This window comes from Zosterops lateralis, assembly GCF_965231275.1.
Source record: "Zosterops lateralis genome assembly, chromosome: 6".
Taxonomy (NCBI): Eukaryota; Metazoa; Chordata; class Aves; order Passeriformes; family Zosteropidae; genus Zosterops; species Zosterops lateralis.
Window position 1 is genome coordinate 4401096 of NC_139761.1, and position 19944 is coordinate 4421039.

The 19944-nt window shown below is 45.7% G+C and overlaps 1 protein-coding gene across 2 annotated transcripts in view; it reads right to left on the minus strand.

Moving 5' to 3' along the window:
* Window positions 1-5702: 5702 nt before the first annotated feature.
* Window positions 5703-19944, minus strand: part of SLC35F4 (solute carrier family 35 member F4) — a gene marked incomplete at its 5' end in the record, with an annotated part of 110612 nt that continues 96370 nt past the window's right edge. For both annotated transcript variants that reach the window (XM_083863119.1, XM_083863118.1), the window contains 5 exons: window positions 5703-5958; window positions 7018-7107; window positions 8415-8607; window positions 9654-9779; window positions 15391-15610. In XM_083863119.1, the coding sequence (XP_083719245.1) occupies window positions 5717-5958; window positions 7018-7107; window positions 8415-8607; window positions 9654-9779; window positions 15391-15610 (871 nt within the window). In that variant the 3' untranslated portion in view covers window positions 5703-5716. The remainder of the gene's footprint in view (window positions 5959-7017; window positions 7108-8414; window positions 8608-9653; window positions 9780-15390; window positions 15611-19944) is intronic.

The following is a 19944-nucleotide window of genomic DNA, read 5'->3' on the forward strand; positions in this document are numbered from 1 at the left end:
TGCATGGGAGGAGCAGCCTGGGAATAAAGCCTGGCCCAGGAGCTTTCCCATCCTTTGCTGAAGCTGGCTGGGGGCACTGCTGAAAAAAAAATGCAGTTTTAGGACAAAGCTGTCTGGGAATATTGGTCAAAGTGAGTCGTATTTGATGGTTCATAAAATCACAGGATCGTAGAAAGATTTGGGTTGGAAAAGACCCTAAAGATCTTCTAGTTCCATCCCTCTGCCATGGGCAGGGACACCTTCCACTAGACCAGGTTGAGATCAGAAGAAAATATTCATTCCTGGAATAACCCAACCAGTTCATGTTTTCAGCCACAAAGCACCAACATCTCTCATGACTTTGCTTTGCCCAGGTCACACAGGGCACCAGGGAGCAGAGCAACCTGGCTTGAAATATTTTTTCCTTCTTCTTTTCAAATGAAAATGTAAAATCAACACCCTGCTTCCCTCCTGAGTTTCTCGATGCTTACTGTCTATTTTTCCTTCTTAATTACTCTTCCCCTGCTGAGAACAGGTCATTCCTGTTAAGTAGCTTGGGGAAATCATGAATTAAATGGATGTGTGGGAGCTGTGGAAACCCACGTGGATGTTCAAGCCCATGGAGCTTTATCTGGTGTTTTACCCAGGTTTTGGCAAAATCCTGGCAGGGTCCCTCTGCTCCCCCCACTCCCCAATCCCCTCTCCTGTCCGTGTTTCCTTCTCACAGAGTTTTGGTGTGCAAAACAGAGGGCCAAGAGCAGCAGCTGAAGGTTTGAGGTGGAGGAGGCTGCAGGAGGATTCTCTTCCAGCAGGTCACTGGGGAAAGCTGAGATCCTGGTCAGGGATGCTCATCCTTGTCCTTAACGGGAGGGGTTTTTAATGCAATAATGTTATTTTGTCTATACATAAAGTTCAGTTAAATTCCTGAGGTTTGTGCTGTAGAAACGTGGGGCTGGAGGAACTTTGGTCCTATACAGCACCATTAGGGACAGCCCACAGTTCCTCCCAGGAGAGCTGGAAGACTTTTATCCCTTTCTCCCATTTCATTTACTGCTTTAAACTCTCTACCAAATTCAGCTGAAACCTGCAAGTGATGATGATGATGATGATGATGATGATGATGATGATGATGATCCCACCAGAACTGGATTTTCCAGTAAATTTATTGCAGTCAGAATGAAACCATTGACTCCTAAGGGCTCTGGTGCCCTCGCTTTAAAGGAGGTACTGAGAAAAGCTCAAGGGTAGGGCCATGACTCGAGGGGGTAGAGTTTGTTACTCACCTTCACACAGGGCAAAGGTGAACCAAGGGGCACTTTGGTAAGACAGAGATGGTACCAAAGGCAATCCTGCCTCAGATATATTGTTCATTACCAAAGAGTGGCCACAGCATTGCCCTCACACACAGATGGGTGTAGTAAAAGTGAGTTAGTTGGTAGGGAGTCAGTTGGGGTCTGCTGGCTGTGCTCTGGGGATGGAGGGACAGGAGCTCAGGCAAGGGACAGACAAGGTAAGCCACTGTATGAGGGACAGACAGGGTTAGGTGGCCGTGCTGGGGACAGCACCGAGCCAGAACTGCTGTGAGGAAGAGAAAAGAAGGGAATAAAGAGCCAGAGCTGTGTGGAGCTGCCCATAGGATTGCTGCATAGAGAAGGTATGAAAGACTTGTACATAACACAGGGCTGATACTTGGAGCCCTCTGAGGTTTTTAAAGCAGCACTCTGAGTGGAGTGTCTGTCTCAACTGACAGGGCACCACTCAAACACACACCTGCAGCAGTGGATCACCTCTGCCTTAAAGCTGCTCCTCAAAAATGAATTTTAAATCACGAAAAAAACCCCACCAAAAAAAAAAAAAAAAAAAAGTGGGCAAAGGAGGAGATGGAAAGTGGGTGGAATGGATTTTTGCCAAAATAATGCCTGGGCTTTTATGCAAATCCCCAGTGAGTAAAGCAGAAACAACCCCAGCCATGCAAGCAGGCTGCTGTTTATCCTGCTTGCAGCACGTTCAGGCAGAGACAGCGTGAACAAATGGATCAGCAAAGAGAGGAAAACAACCCAGCAAGGCTCCTCTGGCTGGGATACAAACTGCTGTGGCTGATAGAGCTTGTTATTCCACATCTGTAAGGTCAAGAAACACAGCTCCTTCCTCCCTCTGCTCCTTGTCACTGCTATTGACAGGGGACATTCTTCTTATCTCAGCCCAGGCTGGGGACAGGGTGGTCCTGATAACAACACTGCCTGTGCTGCTGGCTGGCTGAGCCCTCCAGGGAGGGCAGGCACTGCTGGGGATGCTCCAGGAGGGTTATTCACAGCACGTCTGGTTTTCCTTTCAGCCACAGGGAGAATGTGATAACGCAGCTGCTGGATCAAAAGTGGAATTTTCCTTGGGAGATGGGGCCACAGAAATGGAGCCTCACATTGGTGGGGAGGGCAGAAGGGGCTGCCAGAGACACCCACAGCAGTGGAAGTGGTGATGTCCAACCAGTCAATGCACACTTTGACGCCTTGGGAAGGCTGACCTGAAACAGAGACTGGACAGAACTAGAGAATAAAGTGGGTATTTATTGAAAAGCCCCTGGGATTGATCTTGGGCAGAACATGGCCTGACCAGGGCTGCACCCAAGGTGGACCCAAAATGGTCACGAAATGGACAAACAGTCCTGAGGTCTCACACTTTCATAAGTTTTGGTCCATTTGAATATTGAGGTTTAATTGTCCAATTCCAGCTTCAGGTTGTGAGGTCTCATCCTTCTTGTTCCTCCCTTCAGTCACTGTTGTTTGTGCTTTGGGCCTGAAAGTTGTCCTTGGTCTCCAGCAGGAAAAGGATTTGTTTTGTCTCCTTGCTCTGTGAAGAGAGATTGCTGACACTTAAACAGGAGGCTCAGAACTGCACCCCTGGGCAGCACAGAATCTGAAAAACATAAAAGCTAAAACTTAAGGCATCAGCTTGACAGGGGTGATTATTTGTTTGCTGTTCCTCTGATGGACCACCAACAGCATCAGGCCAAAGAACCTCTGTTTGTTGTCTGATTTCTTGGGTTTGGTGAGTTTTTCTGCAGCTGAAAGGCTGAACTGCACTCCAGGAAAAATCATTATTTCCACGCTTAATGAGAAATCTGAACAGGAGGTTGGGCAGAGGGTGAAGGAGGGGGTTTAAGGCATCACTGAGGGGGATGAGCACCCCTGGAAAGCATCTGGGAGGTGACTGTCCAGAGAACCTGTGGCTGCCTCATCCCTGCAAGTGTCCAAGGCCAGGCTGGATGGGGCTTGGAGTAACCTGGGATAGTGGAAGGTGTCCCTGCCCATGGCAGGGGGTGGGACTGGATGATTTCTAAACCCATTCCAACCATAACCATTCCATGAACATCAGACCAAGGCAGGGGTGCTCTGCTCAAGCCTTCCTTGCTGGGATTATCTTTTTTAACACCCTGGGCTGCTGGCCATGGAATGTGTCAAGCAGGGGAAATCTGACTCTAACAATGGGATTTCACATGATTTTCCCTGCAGAATTCTCAATGAGGTTCCTTGAAGGATCCAGTCTTTGGCCTGAAGATGTTGCCATGAGGCTTCTTGCCAAAAAGTTCTCATCAATGCACACAGAAACTAATGTTTTGTTTTCCCCATGTGTTCAGTTTGGCAAGAGCTAAAATTCCAGTAAAACACATCCCCCAAAACTATCTAGTAAGGTAAATGAATCTATCAGCTCCAAAACTGTGGGGAGAGGCCAAGCTGGCAGGTGCTGAGTGCTTTCAGCCCATCAGTATCTTTATATTTAACTTTTTTGGAATATTTTTTGTCCATCTACTCTCAAATGCAGCAGACCAGGAGCTGTAAGAGGCTTTTGTGGGTATGCAAATCTTACACCTCTGGGTTTAGGGCACAGGGGACAGTTGGTTGGGTTGGTTTTTGCAGCCCTTATTCTGCAGCCATTTGATGAAAGAGTCCAAGTTTGTGGTTTTTTTTTTTTTTTAATACATACAAGTATTTTTTCTGCTCTGCTGGCTGCAAGGAACAGTTAAGACATGAAGATTAAAAGATTTAAAAAACATCCAGCAGAAGACTGAAAAAAAAGAGTTTGGTAAATTATTATTTGCATGATTGTTTTTATTCCTTGGAAGAAATACCGAAAAAAAATGACCCCTAACTGGCTGCAAATCAAACTCACAAACTTTGGGCAAAAAGTCAGCAGAGCTCAGGAATCTATGATACATTCCAGTTAGGGTTTGTTTGTTCGTTTGTTTGTTTGTTTGGGGGGGGGGGGGTTTGTTTGTTTTTTTTGTTTGTTTTTTTTTTTTTTTTTTTTTTTTTTTTTGGTTGTTGTTGTTGTTGTTGTTGTTGTTGTTGTTTTTTAAGAGAAAAAAAAAAGTCTATCTGCCTATCAAGTGATCACAAATAAAGATAGTCTGGAGTGGTCAATTCCAGACAGCTGAAATCCAGGCTAAATAACACAACAACAGGCTCAGGGAAGAGAGTAAGAGGGGGGCTGGTTTCATTTGGCTTTAAAAGATTTTACTACAACAGAGGTTAAGAAAAATATTCCTCTATCCCAAGCCTCTAGAAAATAAAAAATGGTATTTCCCAGTTGAGATGAAGGAAGACCCATCACTCATGAAACATTTGCAGCAAAGAAGGAAGTGCATGTTCCTGGGAGAAAATGATGAAAACAAAGATATTTCTTTAAATTACTCATTCCCATTCAAGCAAGGGAATGAAGGCCTGAAATCACAGAAAAAATTGTTAAAAAGGCTCTGGAAAGGAAACATGAGTAAAAACACTGTGATTGGAAAAAACCAGAGAAAATCTGCAACTGCAGTGATTTCAATAAAATGGACTGAGATTAAATGAGGGGCAGTGGAAAGGACCAAGACTTGCCAAAATGACTCCAATTCATATCCTGAAATCAAGGAAGAAACGGAAATAAAGAGAAAGGAGAAATGAAATCTGACTATTATAAGAAAAATATTTTTTTTAAGAAATGGAGTCTTTAAAAAAGGGAAAATTTTGAAACCACGTGAAAACCATCAAAGTCAATGGGATGCCCAGAAGTGCAGGGAGAGGGCCTCAAGCTTGCCCAATTAATCTTCACTGAAATTTGAAGATTTCATTCCCTTTCCTGAAATGCAGTTTACCCAAATTCTAGCACCACTTCTAGAAAGGTGGTGTGTGAAGGAGGCACAGCTCAGTGTGCTGTGGGAGGAGTGGCCTCATGTTCTGCACATCATGGAATATTTATTCTTATAATAATTGGGAGTTATCAATGAAACATCAGAGCCTTTCAGAAATGAATTCTCCAAAATTCCAGGAGGAGCTTCAAATGCTTTTCCAAGCAGTTGGAAATTCTACCTCACCGAATGGGCACTTCATTTGAAGTAAACCAAGATATTAAATTTTGAGATTACCTGGAAATATCCAAGATTTATATTCTTCAAAATGGCTCTCTTTTTGTCAGGAAAGAGAGACAAACAGTACAAACTTGATCCACATTTTAAACTCACCAGCTCAGAAAGGCACAAGCTCAAACTTCTGTTTATTACAAAAGATTTTATTGTAGTTATTTACACCCGTTCCTCGTTAAGTGTATAAATGTAAACATTTATTATAGATGTATTTCTCTTATCTTACAGTTCATCCCCTGCTCAGGTTAGATGACATTTTTTTGAAGCATACAGGTGGTGAGGAAAAGTTAAGCTATATTCACAGAATATACATCTGCCTGCAGGGAGAGTCCTCCAGCCCTACGCCAGCGGGATGGACACTGTCCCGTTGGCTCTGCTCCTGCTCCTCGTGTGGACGCTGGATTCCGTGATGTCCTCAGAGTGATCCTCGCTCTTCTTCTCCTTCAGGCTGTTGATGAACCTCAGGGTGATCTCGTCCCACTCCTCAGGGAGCAGCATGAGCAGGAACCCCACGCAGATGATGATGGTGGCCCCCAGCCGCACCACGCTGAAGATCATCTTGTGCTTCAACAGGTCCACGGCTGGGAGGAGAGGGAGCAACAACAGCCATCAGGAGAGCAGCAAGGATGGATGGATGGATGGATGGATGGATGGATGGATGGATGGATGGATGGATGGAAGCACCAAGAGCAGCCAGGCACACCCCTGTCACCCTCGGTGCTGCACTCTGGGTGTGACACTGCCCGTGTGGCTCTCAAATCTCCCTGAGCTCTGACCTGACAATGCAGTGCTGGAGGTGCCACAGCATCTCTGTCCCTCACTGCCCTGGGCAGGATCTGAGGGAGCCTGGAGGAGTTGATTAAACCCCAAGATTTCATGGTGAAGGGTCTGTGAGGGAGCTGGGAAAGGGGCTCTGCTTGGAGAAAAAGAGGCTCAGGGGCAATCAATTCTTGCTCTCTGTGGGGCTCATGCTTTGCTCCCAGGGAACAAAGGACAGGACAAAGGGAAAAGACCTGAAGCTGAGACAGATTGGATATTAGGAAAAAATTCTTTGCTGAAAGTCTGGTAAGGCACAGGCACAGGCTGCCTGGGGCAGTGGTGGAGTCATCATCCCTCAAAGTGTCCAAAAAATGAGTGGACATGGCACTTCACTTTATGGTTTAGTGAGCACGTGGATATTTGGTTGAAGGTTGGACTTGATCACCTTGGATGTCTTTTCCAACCCTACTGAACCTGTGATTCTGTGATTCCTGAGATGGAAGGCACTTTTTGGTAACTCTTTATCCACAACAGTCTGCATCAGCAGAGTGTTCCCTCAAGGCTGCAGGAGCCAGGGATGGGGAGAGAGCTCCAGGTGCCTCCAGGCCCAGCCTCCCAGCTCCACCAGCAGCACCCACAGGACACCTGAGCCCTCAGGCAGCCTCCCACAGGCATTTTCACAGCTGCATTCCCCTAAAACCAGGTATTTTCTAGTGCTCAAACTCCCAGGAGTGATGATGAGGCTGAGGAGAGTGAAGAGCAGAGACAGAGGCTGTTCAAGACAGAACTCCAGAGTGAATTTCCACCCAAGAAATTATTTAAGCAATAAAACTGCTTTCTGAGCTCCCATGGGCTCGTTTTGCCAGCAGTGACACTGGTACCTGCATTTCCAGGGACGCTGAGCACGGTGCCAATGGAGATCAGGATGGGGTAGGTCAGCACCACCCCAACGTTAACCAGGATATTGAAAGCTACAGAAAAACAGAGAAAATAACACATGAAAACGGGGGGAAACATCAGAGTGAGGCATTTCTCCTCCACCTTGCCCCTACAGGTATAATATGTGATATTAATATGTGGCATTAAGTATCCACACCACAATGAGAGACTTGTCACAAAGTGATTGATTTTTTGTTGTTGTTTTTTTTTTCTATATGAGTGTGAAATTAGGGGAAATTCTACACAGGGGAAAGGGGAGGGCTGGATGGCCTTTCACAAACTATAATACTGAAGTTATCACACTCATATTCCATGGCTTTGCACAGGCTTTAATCAGATACAAAACCCCTGGCCTTTTGTTGTTTTGGTTTTTTGTTACATGACAGCACACCCAGAGAGCTCCAATTTCCTTGAAAGATTAAATAAACCCTTGAAGTTTGCTTCAGTTCCTTTAACCTTTCCTTGAAAGATTAAAAGCAAATTTAAGTTTTTGATCACCCACCACCCAGTCCTGCTGCTGAGTCCCCTGCACAAGGTTGGGTTTCTACACTTGGGTGACAAATTATCCCTAATTTTGGTCCCCTAGGAGCTCACAGGGCTGATGCAGTTGTGGTTAGAGCAGCTCAAGGTGCTCACAGCAGCTCAGCTGTCACATCTCAGGATGGGATGGGCAATGACATTCTCTGTGCTTCCATTTAATAAATGTGTAGCGAGACAAAAAACCTCTTCAATTATGGAATAAAAGAGACTTTACCAAAGGAAAGGATGTTGTTATATGTGGAAATTAAAATGCCCCTGGGCTGAATCCAACAGATATTTTGCTGGCAATTCTGGCTCAGAAAGAGGGAGCCCAGGGAGCCCAGGGCCTGCAGCATCCCCAGAAAGGTGCCCCAGCTCTGGGGGTGCCCCTGTCAGTGCACAAACATCCCCCAGGAGCTGACTGGGAACATTCAGCCCTTTGAAATGGGTTTTACAGCAGTCAAGCTGTGCCAGATACAGGGGCATTGGTGTGGAACTGCGGCAGGGATGAAAAAATGGGCAATTAGTAGTGCTGCTTCATGTTTACTCCCTGCTATTACTGCTAATTATTAATTAATGTTAATTATAACTATGCTTACATATCAATTATTAATTGTATAGCAATTAATAGTAATGTTTCATGAAGTGTAATGAAAAATATGAATCATTTCTAAGGAGTTCCAGTTAGCACCAGGACCAGAATTAACCTGTGAGAGAGCTCTGCTGCTTAAGGGGACAGGGGGAAATCGTTTGTGCCTGAGGCTGATTTTATACAGAGGTGAAGACTGAGAAAAGTATTTTTTTTTTTTTAATAACTTACCTAACCAGAGGCCAGCTACTCCACAAAGGTAACCCCATGGCACAGCAGAGAAGGGGTACCAGTACTCCACTTTTGTGAAGTAGAGGATGATGGGGGTGATAGAGATGAAGATGAAGTTGAAGAAGCCCAGGGTGGACACGAAATGAGCTGCTTCCCCGAAGTTTGCACTCCCAAGAAACATTTTGAACAAAACCTGGAGAGAAGAGGAGAGAGGAGGGGTTTAGACTCCATGCTTGTCATGGAAGCACTCCATTCCCTTGGGGACAACATGCCACAGCCCAGCCCTTTTCCTAACAAGAGTCTTGCAAGGGGATCTTCAGTGGGATTTCTGCCCTTTCCTGTGTTTTAGCACCATGTCTTTACCACGAGGATGGCTGAGTCTGTATAACAAAGCTTTCCAAAAAATGCCACGAGGAGCAAGGGTACAAAAATGCAGGAAAAACCCAGAATAAAGCAAGAACCCAAGGACACACCATTCCTGCAATGAATGGAGAGGATTTGGGCTGAGTGTGGCAGCGCAGGGATTTGGGAAGAGACTCAAGTGACTTCCACAGCATCACCCTGCTGTGAGAGAAAAAACAGCCTGGAAGGGCTCACTCTGGGAGAACTTGTCCTCTATGAGCCTGAATTCATGAAGTTTGAGTGACTTGCGAAAGTCACATTTATGAGTGAAGTGAGCAAAGTCCTAAAGCTGCAAGGGCAGCTTCTGACCCCACCACAACTCACTCCAAACTTTACAAACCCAGCCACGTTCAGCCCAACCTGTTCCTGAGACACAGAGTCCCTGCCTTTCCCAGCCCTCACCTTCCAGAGCTGCCATCTCCTCCAAGCAGAAGTGTCTCTAATGAATTGCCTGTGCCAGGCTCACACCAGGGCTCAGAGCCAGGGAGCTGCAGTGCAGACCTGGGATGAGTTGGCCACCCTGGCTGCACATGGAAAGCCCCTTTGAAAAGTGCTGATAAACTCTATTGTCACAATTTAAAAAATGATCTTAAACTCCTCGTGGCGTGGCAGTGGAGATTTCATTAAAGGCTCATCAAGAAAAGCCATTCTGGCAAATTGGCAGCTGACAGCTAATTACCCTCACGGTACATTTCCTGACACTGTCACAACCAGGAGTGACACAGGAGTGAGGAGCAGAAGAAAACATTTATTTTACAGCAATTCTCTTTGTATTTGTGTCTCTTCAACAGTCAATGATAATGAATTTAGGAGTGCCAACAAACAGTTGTGACCCACCTTATAGAGCGCAGAGGTGGAGGCTGATCCCACGGCGTAGGCCACCCCGATAATTGAATCACCCTGGAAACCATCTGCATATGCCATCATCACAATCCCTGTGATGGCCATTATTGCTGCCACTATCTGCACAGACAAAGCAAAGCAGTGTAAAGCTGAGATCATCACCAGGAGGAGCTTCTCATGGGCGTCAATACCCACTTGCTCTGACCTGGAGTTTTCCTGTTTTCCCTTAAATAGGAAAGACCGTGGGAGAGATGTAAAGAATAATGGAAGTGTGTGCACTGACAGGGATGTGGATCTAAAGCACTGCAAATTCTGCTGGAGCCTACTGACAGAACATCCATCACAATGCATTTTGTCAGCTAAACAGCCACTTTGGAGAGGCAACTGCAAGATCAAGAAATTCTAAAGCATCACGCTCTACTGTGTAACAAGAGAAATATTTAGCATTGCCTCCAATTTGACTTGAAATGCAAACATTAGATGGCCAAACATCCTGGAAATTTAGGCCAGGGGAATGAGCCCTGTATTTTGGAATACCAGGGTATCACAGGGTGCTCTTCCAGCTGTTTTGGCTGTGCCCTGACAGCTTTTCTGGACAGACATGACCGAATTTCTTCATGAAGCCTTTACCTTTGTGCTTAGGTTTTTGGCCTCATTTGAAAATCCCAGAGAGAGCATCAAAGGAGCTTCAAAGAAAAAGAACAGGAATCAGTAACTACACCATATCTGAAATCCTGGGTCTTGACTCCAAGAACCTTAAAGAAGTGGTAGGGAGCCCAAAGTGGTTTATTCTTAAAAAAAATTGCCCCTCTCTCCACCTAATTGCCCTCAGCAGGTAAATGTGGAGTGTGAATTTCTAAGACACTCAATACCCAACATCCATGGAGGGTTTCCTGAGCCAGTGCACAACTCCTGAGCCAACACCAATGTGACATGGGCACTTTGCCTCTTGAAAACATCACTGAACTTTATTTAAGAAAGATTTAGTCCTGGGTAAACCTAAACTTCAGCCCACACACTTCAAAGACTTCATCTTGATCCAATCATGTATCCTCCTCTACAACAGCCTTTCAGAAATCACAGCTTCACCAAGAGTCCCAGAAAACCACTGACACTCATCCCAAGCAGATGTGAACCAGACTGAGGCAATAAGCACAAAAAATCCCACAAAATAACTTCAGCAGAGCAAAATCATGTTTGAAGGGACACACAGGACAGGGACACACAGCTGACTCAGGTGTCCACACAGGGGACAATGGGGAACCAAGAACCATCTATCAGGGCAGGGCCAACCTTTGAGACTCCAGGTAAAAACATCAGGGCTCCTAAATCCTACAGGCATCCAGGCCAACATCTTCCCAACTCATCTCCTGGGTGCAGCTTTCAGTCCTTCCCTCTCACCATCAGCCCTATTTCACCAGTCCTTGGGGCACACAGGTGTCCCCTCACATGGCAGTGGTGCCAAAATCTGTATCCTGCCTTACTTACATGTAAAACACCCCAACTCCAAGATACAAAACCTGGAGGTACCACTGACACCTCCAAATTCACCACAAAATCCAGCTGAAATCCAGGATCCAATGCCATGGGCTGGAATCCCCTGTGGAATCTCAGTCTCTCAGTGCTGTGATGAGATCTGGGAGGGTTTTAGCAAGAGGGGACAGGAGGTTTCCCCCTTTTCCTTCCAAGGATAACACAATCCAGCAGCTGGGCCATCCTGGGAGGCACCACAGAAGTCCCAGCCTCATAGCAATGACAAATGACAGCCAGGACCCCTCAGACACCCACGGCCTCTCCTCTGAGAGTGCAGAACTCCCCTGCCCTGCCACACTGGGATTCACCTGGGATTCACTGGGATTCACCTCAGGCTGCACTACACACCCTGCCCTGCACAGAAATTCAAGACTTCAGCTGTCAGCTGGAGTATTTCCAGCAGTGTGTCTGTCCCAGAAGGCAAAACAGAAGAGTCCAATGTAGTCATGCCCTCCTCCTTCCAAGGGCAAGGATGGAGGTTTAACTCTTGGTGCCCTCACTGCTCAGTCCTTTCCTTGTGTCACTGAAAATGAATAGATCCATCATCCCCTTTCTTCCTGTCATGAAAAACTCTCTCTCAGTCTGTCTACACCAAATTTAGAGAGCCAGATTCCTAATTAAATCAAATATTTATAAAGCCAAGAACTTTTTTTTTTCCCCTGAAACAACTAAAATGATGGACACGTGGAGCATCAACACCTCCTGAGATATAAGCAAGACCCGGGACTGAAATAATTTTCAGCAAAACACTATTTAAATTTCATGCCCAAGGCTCCTCCTGCATGTTACATACCAGGGCATCAGCACAGCTCACCTGTGCCTGCCTCAAGTTTTGGCTTTAGAAACCTGAGCTCACATCTGCAGGCTGCTCTGCAAGGTCACAGGGAAGCAAAGACAGCTGTCAGCTCATTAAACAAGTTTTTTAATTAATGGAAGAGTGTAGTAATTGTCTTTTGGAGCCTTCTTAGGTAAGGAATGAAATTAGTTTGCCTCCTTTTTTTTTTTTCTTTTTTCCCAGCAAGGCCAAGCAACAGTTTATCAGAAAGATTTGGGTTTTTTTTCGATGTGGAGCACAGCAGAGAAGAAGGTGTAAAGAATCACAGGATGGTTTGGTTGGAAGGGAATTTAAAAATCATCCAGTTCCAACCCCCTGCCATGGGCAGGGACACCTTCCACTATCCCAGGGTGCTCCAAACCCCATCCTACCTGGCACTGAACACCTTCAAGGATGGAGAAGAAACCTCTCTCCAGGCTAAAGTCAACATTTTCAGAGGAAAAAAATGCCCCCAAATTACTCTGTACCTACCTAAAAAACACTGATTCAACTCCACACATGAAGCCCAACCAAGGGCTTAAGTATGCAAATATATAAGCATGTGTCTAAGTCTAAGGAGCACAAGCCAGCAGAACTTCTCAAATACATAAAGTCTTTTAAATATTTGTGCTTGCTTTGAGCCAAAGCTGTCTGGACTTCTCAAAGTGTAACATGGAGATGTTATCAATTTGAGAGAGAGAGATTCACAAGTGTCCAAACAAAGGTTAAGGTACAGGCAGGGATGGTTCTGTGCGTCCTTTCCCGGGGTAGGAGGTACTTCAAGGTTCCTGAGCTCTGCCTGCACTACTTTTATAGGTGAATAGAACCAGAGAATTGTTAAGGTTGGAGAAGACTTCACCGAGTCCAACCCTTCACCTAAATACTGCCAGATCCACCACTAAACTGTGTCCCCAAGCACCACATCTACACATTTTCTGAACCCTTCCAGGCATGGTGACTCCACCACTTCCCTGGGCAGCCTGTCCCAGTGCCTGACCACCCTTTCTGTAAAGAAATCTTTCCTAATACCCAACCTAAACCCCTCCTGGTGTTTTTTCTCTCTCGGGTGGGTGCTACAGCTTCACCACTGATGGCACATGGCTCTCTCTGCAGAACACACACTTTGGGTGCCTCAAACACAGCCACAGCAGCTGAAACTTTGTGTGCAGCCTTTCTGCAGTTATTCAGTGCTCCCACAGGTGGGATTGGGCCATTCCACAGGGTGGTCAGCAAGGCAGCTTTGCCTTTAGACACGGCATCTAAAAATGATGCCCTACAGCCTGGCTGCCAGCTGCTTCCAGGAGTGCAGGAAGGGTGCCAGGGGATCAGAGGGATGTCAGGCAGCTCCCACATGTCTGTGGGCAATTTGGGGGCTGCTGCAGCCACACTGGGCAGACAGGGAGCTGGGGATGTGCTGCAGAGTCACTGCTGTTCCAGGAACTGCAGCATCCCCACCTCCACGTGCTGCAGGTGCACCTGATGGTCCCGGAGCTCTGGAAGAGCTGCTGGAACCTGAGCTCCTTGGAAAAGCTGGCTGAACTCCTGGGTGCTGAGTTTTTCCACAAAAACATGGCTCAGGGTGTAGGATTAAACCTTTTATTTCTTTTCATGTCCTCGCTGTCCAAATAACCCAATTCCTGCTGCTCTCCGAGGGGCTGCGGGCAAGGGCAGCTGAGGAATTCAGAGCACAAAAAGCTGTGTCTCTGCTGCTCTGTCATATTTTAGCTCTCAAACACTCTCCTGCGTGGTTATTAACATCATTAAGTGTTATTCCTGTCAGGAGAGCAGCTGGAAAACACTGTGAATTACCTTCCCAGCAATGAGCATCCAGGCTCTGCCAGCGAGCACCGAAATCCAGTTTATGTGCAGGATTTGCTGCTCATTTTTCCCTTCAGGTTTTTTCCTGTGTGAACCCCACGGTGTTTACAACATTCCTACTAATGCATATTTATGGCAACCTTTTTTTAGTCAGTGAAAAATAAATAATAACTGAAAACAGCTTTTATTTCTAGGTTTCTTTAACAGAGCAGACTAGGAGAACACAAGAGCTATGCTTGCTCTTCCAGAAAGATGTTGCTTTGAGATGAAAATTAACTTAAAGGGTACAAAATGTTCAATTTCTTCAGATAATCAAGGGGCAGAGGGGGGTAGTTACTGCTCCTGTTATTTCTCTAGAGGACTGAGGGTTTTACATCCTGTTTATTCTTTGAGTCAGTGAGTGGGCTGAGGGTGGGTCACATTCACCTCATCTTTCTGTATTTTTAGCTGTGTATGAAACAGATATCCAGGTGTCTGGCTTTACCTTCAAGCACTGGCTCACCTCCTCAGCCTGGCAAGCACAGTGCCCTGCTCAGTGTCCTGGCAGCTGCTCCAAAAGCCAAATGAGATACCTGTACAACAGAATGTCTTTTCCCTTCATTTCTGAACCCTTCTATCACATTATTAATAATAATAATAATAAAGAAAAGCTGCTGTGCCCATTTTCAAAAAACAAACTGACTTGGATGAGTGTCCTGATCCATCACACTTTCCATGGAACTTAAATCCAGATGCTGCTGGTCCCTTCTGGTCACAGTGACCACACCTGACCCCAACCAGTTCCTAATGAAGTTCAAGATTTTCAAAAATTCAGTCAGGATTGTGCCCAACACGACCTTGAGCCAATTCAGAGGGGAATATGCATTAATGAACCAGCAGAAATCCTCACTACTCCTCATCCAAGGTGTGAAGCCAATAATTGAAACTGCACGTTTAAATTTAAATTGCTGCATGTTGGGAGATGTGTGCATGGAAAACTACTCAACAAGTTTGCTTTTCCCAGAGCAGGGGCACATAATTTTGTTCGAGTTCTGTTCTAAACTTTTGCAGGGTCCATTTTACTGCCAGTGAGTCCTGCAATACTTCAGTGAAAAATGTACCTCTACACAAGAGAGGTGTGTTATTTTTAAAGCAATTTTGGCACATGCACATGTACAAAGAAATATGGTAGCACAAGAAAAATACATCACTCATCAAAAACATCTGTCTACCCAAACAAGGAATAAAACTGCTTTGCTTAGAACCTAAGCATTCCATCACTAAGTTTAAAATAAAATTAACTAAACCTCAGCACCGTGAGCCAAGACAGAATAGGTTTATATGAAACTGGAAGTTCCATCATAATTCATCAAGTTGCAGTTGGCTGTAATAGCTCCTTGAAATTCCCACACTGAAGTTCTGAGGTCTCTAAAACTGATCCTGAGGCTGCATCATAAAACTAAATGAGAAAGGTTTTCATGGTGTGTCTACGCCCCAGTGCAGCAGTGCTATGGCAGCACCATGGCTGATGGCTTTAAGTGCAATTATGAAAATATGAGAGAGTGGAAAAGGAGGCACATTCATTACCCTTGCTCCCATGAACCTGTCTTTGAGCACAATCCAAGAAAGCAAGAAGACAAAAGCTTTGTTACAACAGAACAGGGCAGAGACGTCTGTGGCTGTGAGCTTCTTTAAAGCCAGTAAATACAGGTAGTTAGTCAAAGTCCACAGAATAGAAAAGGGAGCAGTCCTTTTAAGAAAGAGTTTCAGCGTCAGACCATCTTCACCAAAAATCCGACTGCATTCCCTACGGAAAGAAAAGAGTTTCAGTCTCAGCCAGGGTTTTCCTCAGCATTCACTCCAGCACAACAAACATTCATTAGGCTTTTATAGTGCTTTTCCTAACGACTTCACATGCCCAGGAGAATCCATTCTTTAATTCACATAGGGAAAACAACCCACAATCTTCTTAAAACAGCCATTTCACAAGAAGGAAAGACGTAACTTACCTGGAATAATCACACTCTGTGCAACAATAATCCCAGGGACTCACACACAGAAATGAAGGTTATCTGTAATGTTCCCACAGCTCCCAGACTCTGCCTTCAAGGCCATGAACACATGGATTAGAATCACCATTTATTCTCTGCAGCTTGCCAATTTTCTTTTTTTTTTTTTTTTCTTTTCACTTCACTCCAAGCCCTGTTTTCATTCTGATTGAAATATATATTTTATGCACGGCCAAGGAAGCTTTAAGATTTGCCCAAATACTCAAAAAGACTGGCAGACACATCAGCGTGGTGGGCAGGAGTGAGCCAGGCAAACAGGAGTGTGAGAGAAGGAAGGGAAAGGTATTTAACAGCTTCATTTTACTGTACAGTGAAAGGCTGTGTTTTCTAGGAGATGTTTTCTTGAGGATTAAATTGCAAAAAAAAAAAAAAAAAAAAAAAAAAAAAAAAAAAACCAGCTTCCCCAACACTGCATCACACAGAGCTGAAGTGAGCTGTTTGCTTCTTAGGATTTCAGGAATTTCTGCCTTTCCCAGACTGGGAGGGATGTTTTTTCAGCAACTCCACTGTCTGCACTCTTGGTTGAAGGTATTCCTGAAGATATTCCCAGTGTGCTCCCCTCCTTGGCACAGCAGGCTCCCCAACACTGCTTATAACATGAGAGGCCCCACAAGTGACCCCAAAAAGCAGTGGAGTGAACAAAGGCACCCTCAACCTGCAGCACATCCTTCCAAGGAAAGGGACATGGAGGGAATAATGCAAATGCCCTGAGGCCCTGGGGCTCCAAAGTGCTCACAGCCAAACGTGGCTGTGTTTGGAAGATTGGTAAAATACTCATTATGTAGAATTAATTAGCAACTTCAAAGATTGCACTGCAATGTGATGTCAAAAATGTTTGTTACTTGGGGGGGGTGGTCTGATAATTATCCTAATTTGGAAGACAAAATTGTTTTCAGGGACCCTTAACCACTTTTACTAAATCTTGGGGATTTTGCTGTTACAGACATTGCAGGTTTTTACTTTTAAGATGGAAACCATCACTCTCGTTTTGAAGAAAGTAGAATAATAACATATAACCGAGATCAGCTACATCTTAACCTAAATGGTTTCATGGTTCCACTCAACAACCACTCATTTCCTGATGCCACTAAGACAATCTGGTGTACAAAGCAGTCATTTCTGCTAATAATAAATTCCATTCTCCAACTCTGTGTAATAAGTTAACACTCAGGCTGGTGGATCTGTTAATTATCTCCTTCACTCTAGTTGACCTCAACACTCTCAGGAGTCCTGTTCACCAAAGATGAGGATAAAGAGGTTTAAAATATATAAAAAGAACAGCTACTGGTGTGCATCATTTATCTGAGATGCAAAGCAAACACACAGTGAAGCACATAAATTAATGCCTAACTTTGATTGCAGGTTTTTGTCACTCTGATTTCAACAGGAGTTAGAGGTGACAAGTTTCCCCTGTGTGAGAAGAGACTCGTTGGCAGCACTTCAGAATTCTTTGACACACAGATATAGCAATTTACCTTTACAAGATGCTTCCCCTTGAGACTCAGGTGGGTGCAGAGGGTGATTCTGGGCTCAGACTCCATCTCACCTCAGGAAAGGTGGGTGCAGTGTGGCTGTGTCACCATTCCATGACACCACAGCCAGGGTGCCCCATGTCCTGGCAGAAACAGACCTGCCCTGTGAACTCCACACCTGTGTGGTGGGAATTCTGCCATCACTTCTGGATCTCTGTAAATCCAGCCTGCCTCAGTAGCTGTCAAGATCTTAGAGGAAAAGGAGCCTGTGCTGTGTTAGAACAAGGCAGAAAGGTGTCTGGGCTACCTCCAGAAATGCAGGGCACAGCTGGACCCTAATGCCAAAATGGGCCAGGTTTTGTAGTCCTGCAGATCCCTGGGATGTCTGCACACAGAGCAGGGTCAGGAGGATGGATCCAAGTGCCCTGACAGTGTGACTCCTCAAAGGAGGAAGGCTCAGTGGTTATTACATTATTCTGGGTCAGATTAATTACTATTCTGGGTCAGGTTATTACATTAACCTGGGTGATTTGGGAGAGGCAGTTGTGGCTGCCCCAGCAGTGTCACTTATCTCTGAGTTCCCAGAAGCAGTGGGAGGGGTGAGCAGAGATGCACAGCCAGGAAAAGAATCTGGAAATGCTTCACAATGGGCTGCCCAAGCAGGTGGGAGGGCCTCCATCACACACAGTGGCCAGACAAAACAGTTCCTCAACTCTCAGTGAAGAAAATACAGTGAAGTCTCTGACAGGGTCGTGCTGAGTGAGGTAGAGACTTGATGATTTCACCCTTGTGCTTAGGAGAGCTCCATAAATAATGCTCAGTCAATGAGGAGACAGAGAGAATACTTTATTTTCCCAGTCAGATTGCCTGAGGCTTTGTGAGGGCTGGTGGCTCAGTGGTTAACTCAGCCTCTTTGACATGCAACTAAAATTAAACTTGTAGGAGTCATCAGACATGACAGTGATTAAAACCTTGGGCTCAGGAGAGAGGGCTCCCTGAACCCTCCCCACACAAATAATGCTGCAGGCTGCTGACTTAGAGGCACAGACAAATCTAAGGGCAGCTGACCCTGAAACTACGACCCCAACTCTTTTCCAAATGCACGAGAGGTCTATTTAAAACCTGCCCTCTAACACAAATAACTCTTTTGACTTGCAGGTAGCCCTCAGCCATCAGCTCTGGGCAGTGTGCCATGCTCTCAGGAATTACAGCACCTCAGGCAGTGGTGTAGCTTTGCCTCTGACACCCATTAAGTAGCTTGTGTGCCCTCTCAGTTATTCTGATGCCAGGCCCTGCACAGGAATGGGTTTGTTCCCTCCTGTTCACACAGCTGCCTCTGGAGTGAAATCCAGCAGCTCACAATAAAAAAAACCCCAGCCAACAGGCAGAGACCTGGGATAGAGGAACACAGAGAATGCAGTGACATCACCTGGATTAGAACTTGGCAAGGCCACAGTGACATTAGGGCAGCAAATAAAACAGCAGCACCTTCTGTGAGCACAAATTCAGGGCTTCTGCCTAAATGATGGCATCTGCAGCAATAAAATACCTCCAAGCTCCACTGCAGGGGACAGGCACCAAACTGAGTGTGGTTAAGCACCCTGGTGAGTTGTGCTCCCAGCACTGACTGAATCTGGACTGGCAGAAAGGGCCTGACCAGCTCTCCTTGTCTGGTGGAGAGCTGCAGCAAAAGGAAAGGGAATTCTGCATGAAGTTCTCACATAAGCAGTGATGCTTGGGGGCAGCACCAAGGAATGCTGTGTCCAGCACCAAGGAATGCTGTGTCCAGGACCAAGGAATGCTGTGTCCAGCAGGAATGGTCCATGGGGAGCCCAGCTTTGTGCTGATGGTGTTCCCCATGTTTCCCCCAAAAAGCCCTTTGCAGAGCAGGACTGGATTTGCCGTGCCATTCCACAGGTGGCTGAGGGAGCTGGACTGAGCTGCTACTGCAACAAGCAGGGACAGGTTTTTGGGTGAGAAACCTGCAGGGACAGGTTTCATATACAAATATCAGCTACTTATGGTTCAGCCTGCACTTCAAGTGATGCTCACTTCTTATTATCCAAGAAACCCAACTCTTCCCAGTGTGTTTTATTCACATTAAACCTGCACCCACCAATGCTTTCCCTGGCCAGTGCCCCGAGGCTGGGAAGAGCCTGTAGCACCAATCTCAGCTCTTACAGCTGGCAGGAAGCTGCTCAGTGTCACAATGTTTGTCCTTGAGAAGCCGAGGTGCCAGATGGGGAAGGCAAAATGTACTGACATAGAAAATTTCACCCACCTATTCCACACCACAACTGCATCAGACTCCTAAGTCAAGTCTGTGCAGTGTCTTCTGCTGTGGTAAATGCTGGCAGGGTTAGATTTCCTATTCCTAAGCTTCCTCAACTTCAGATTATCTCAGCCAGTACTAAAGGAAGGAGTTTCAAGCTCTTGCTTTTATTTACAATACTGAGGGAATAGCAAGAGCTGTCTACTGCCTCAAGACAACCAAGACACTTCCCCTAAATGCAGCAGTGAGTCCATAACCATGAGTTATTTTCTCAGACCACAAGACTGAATCCCTAAGGTGAAGTCTGAAAGGTAAGAAACACACAATT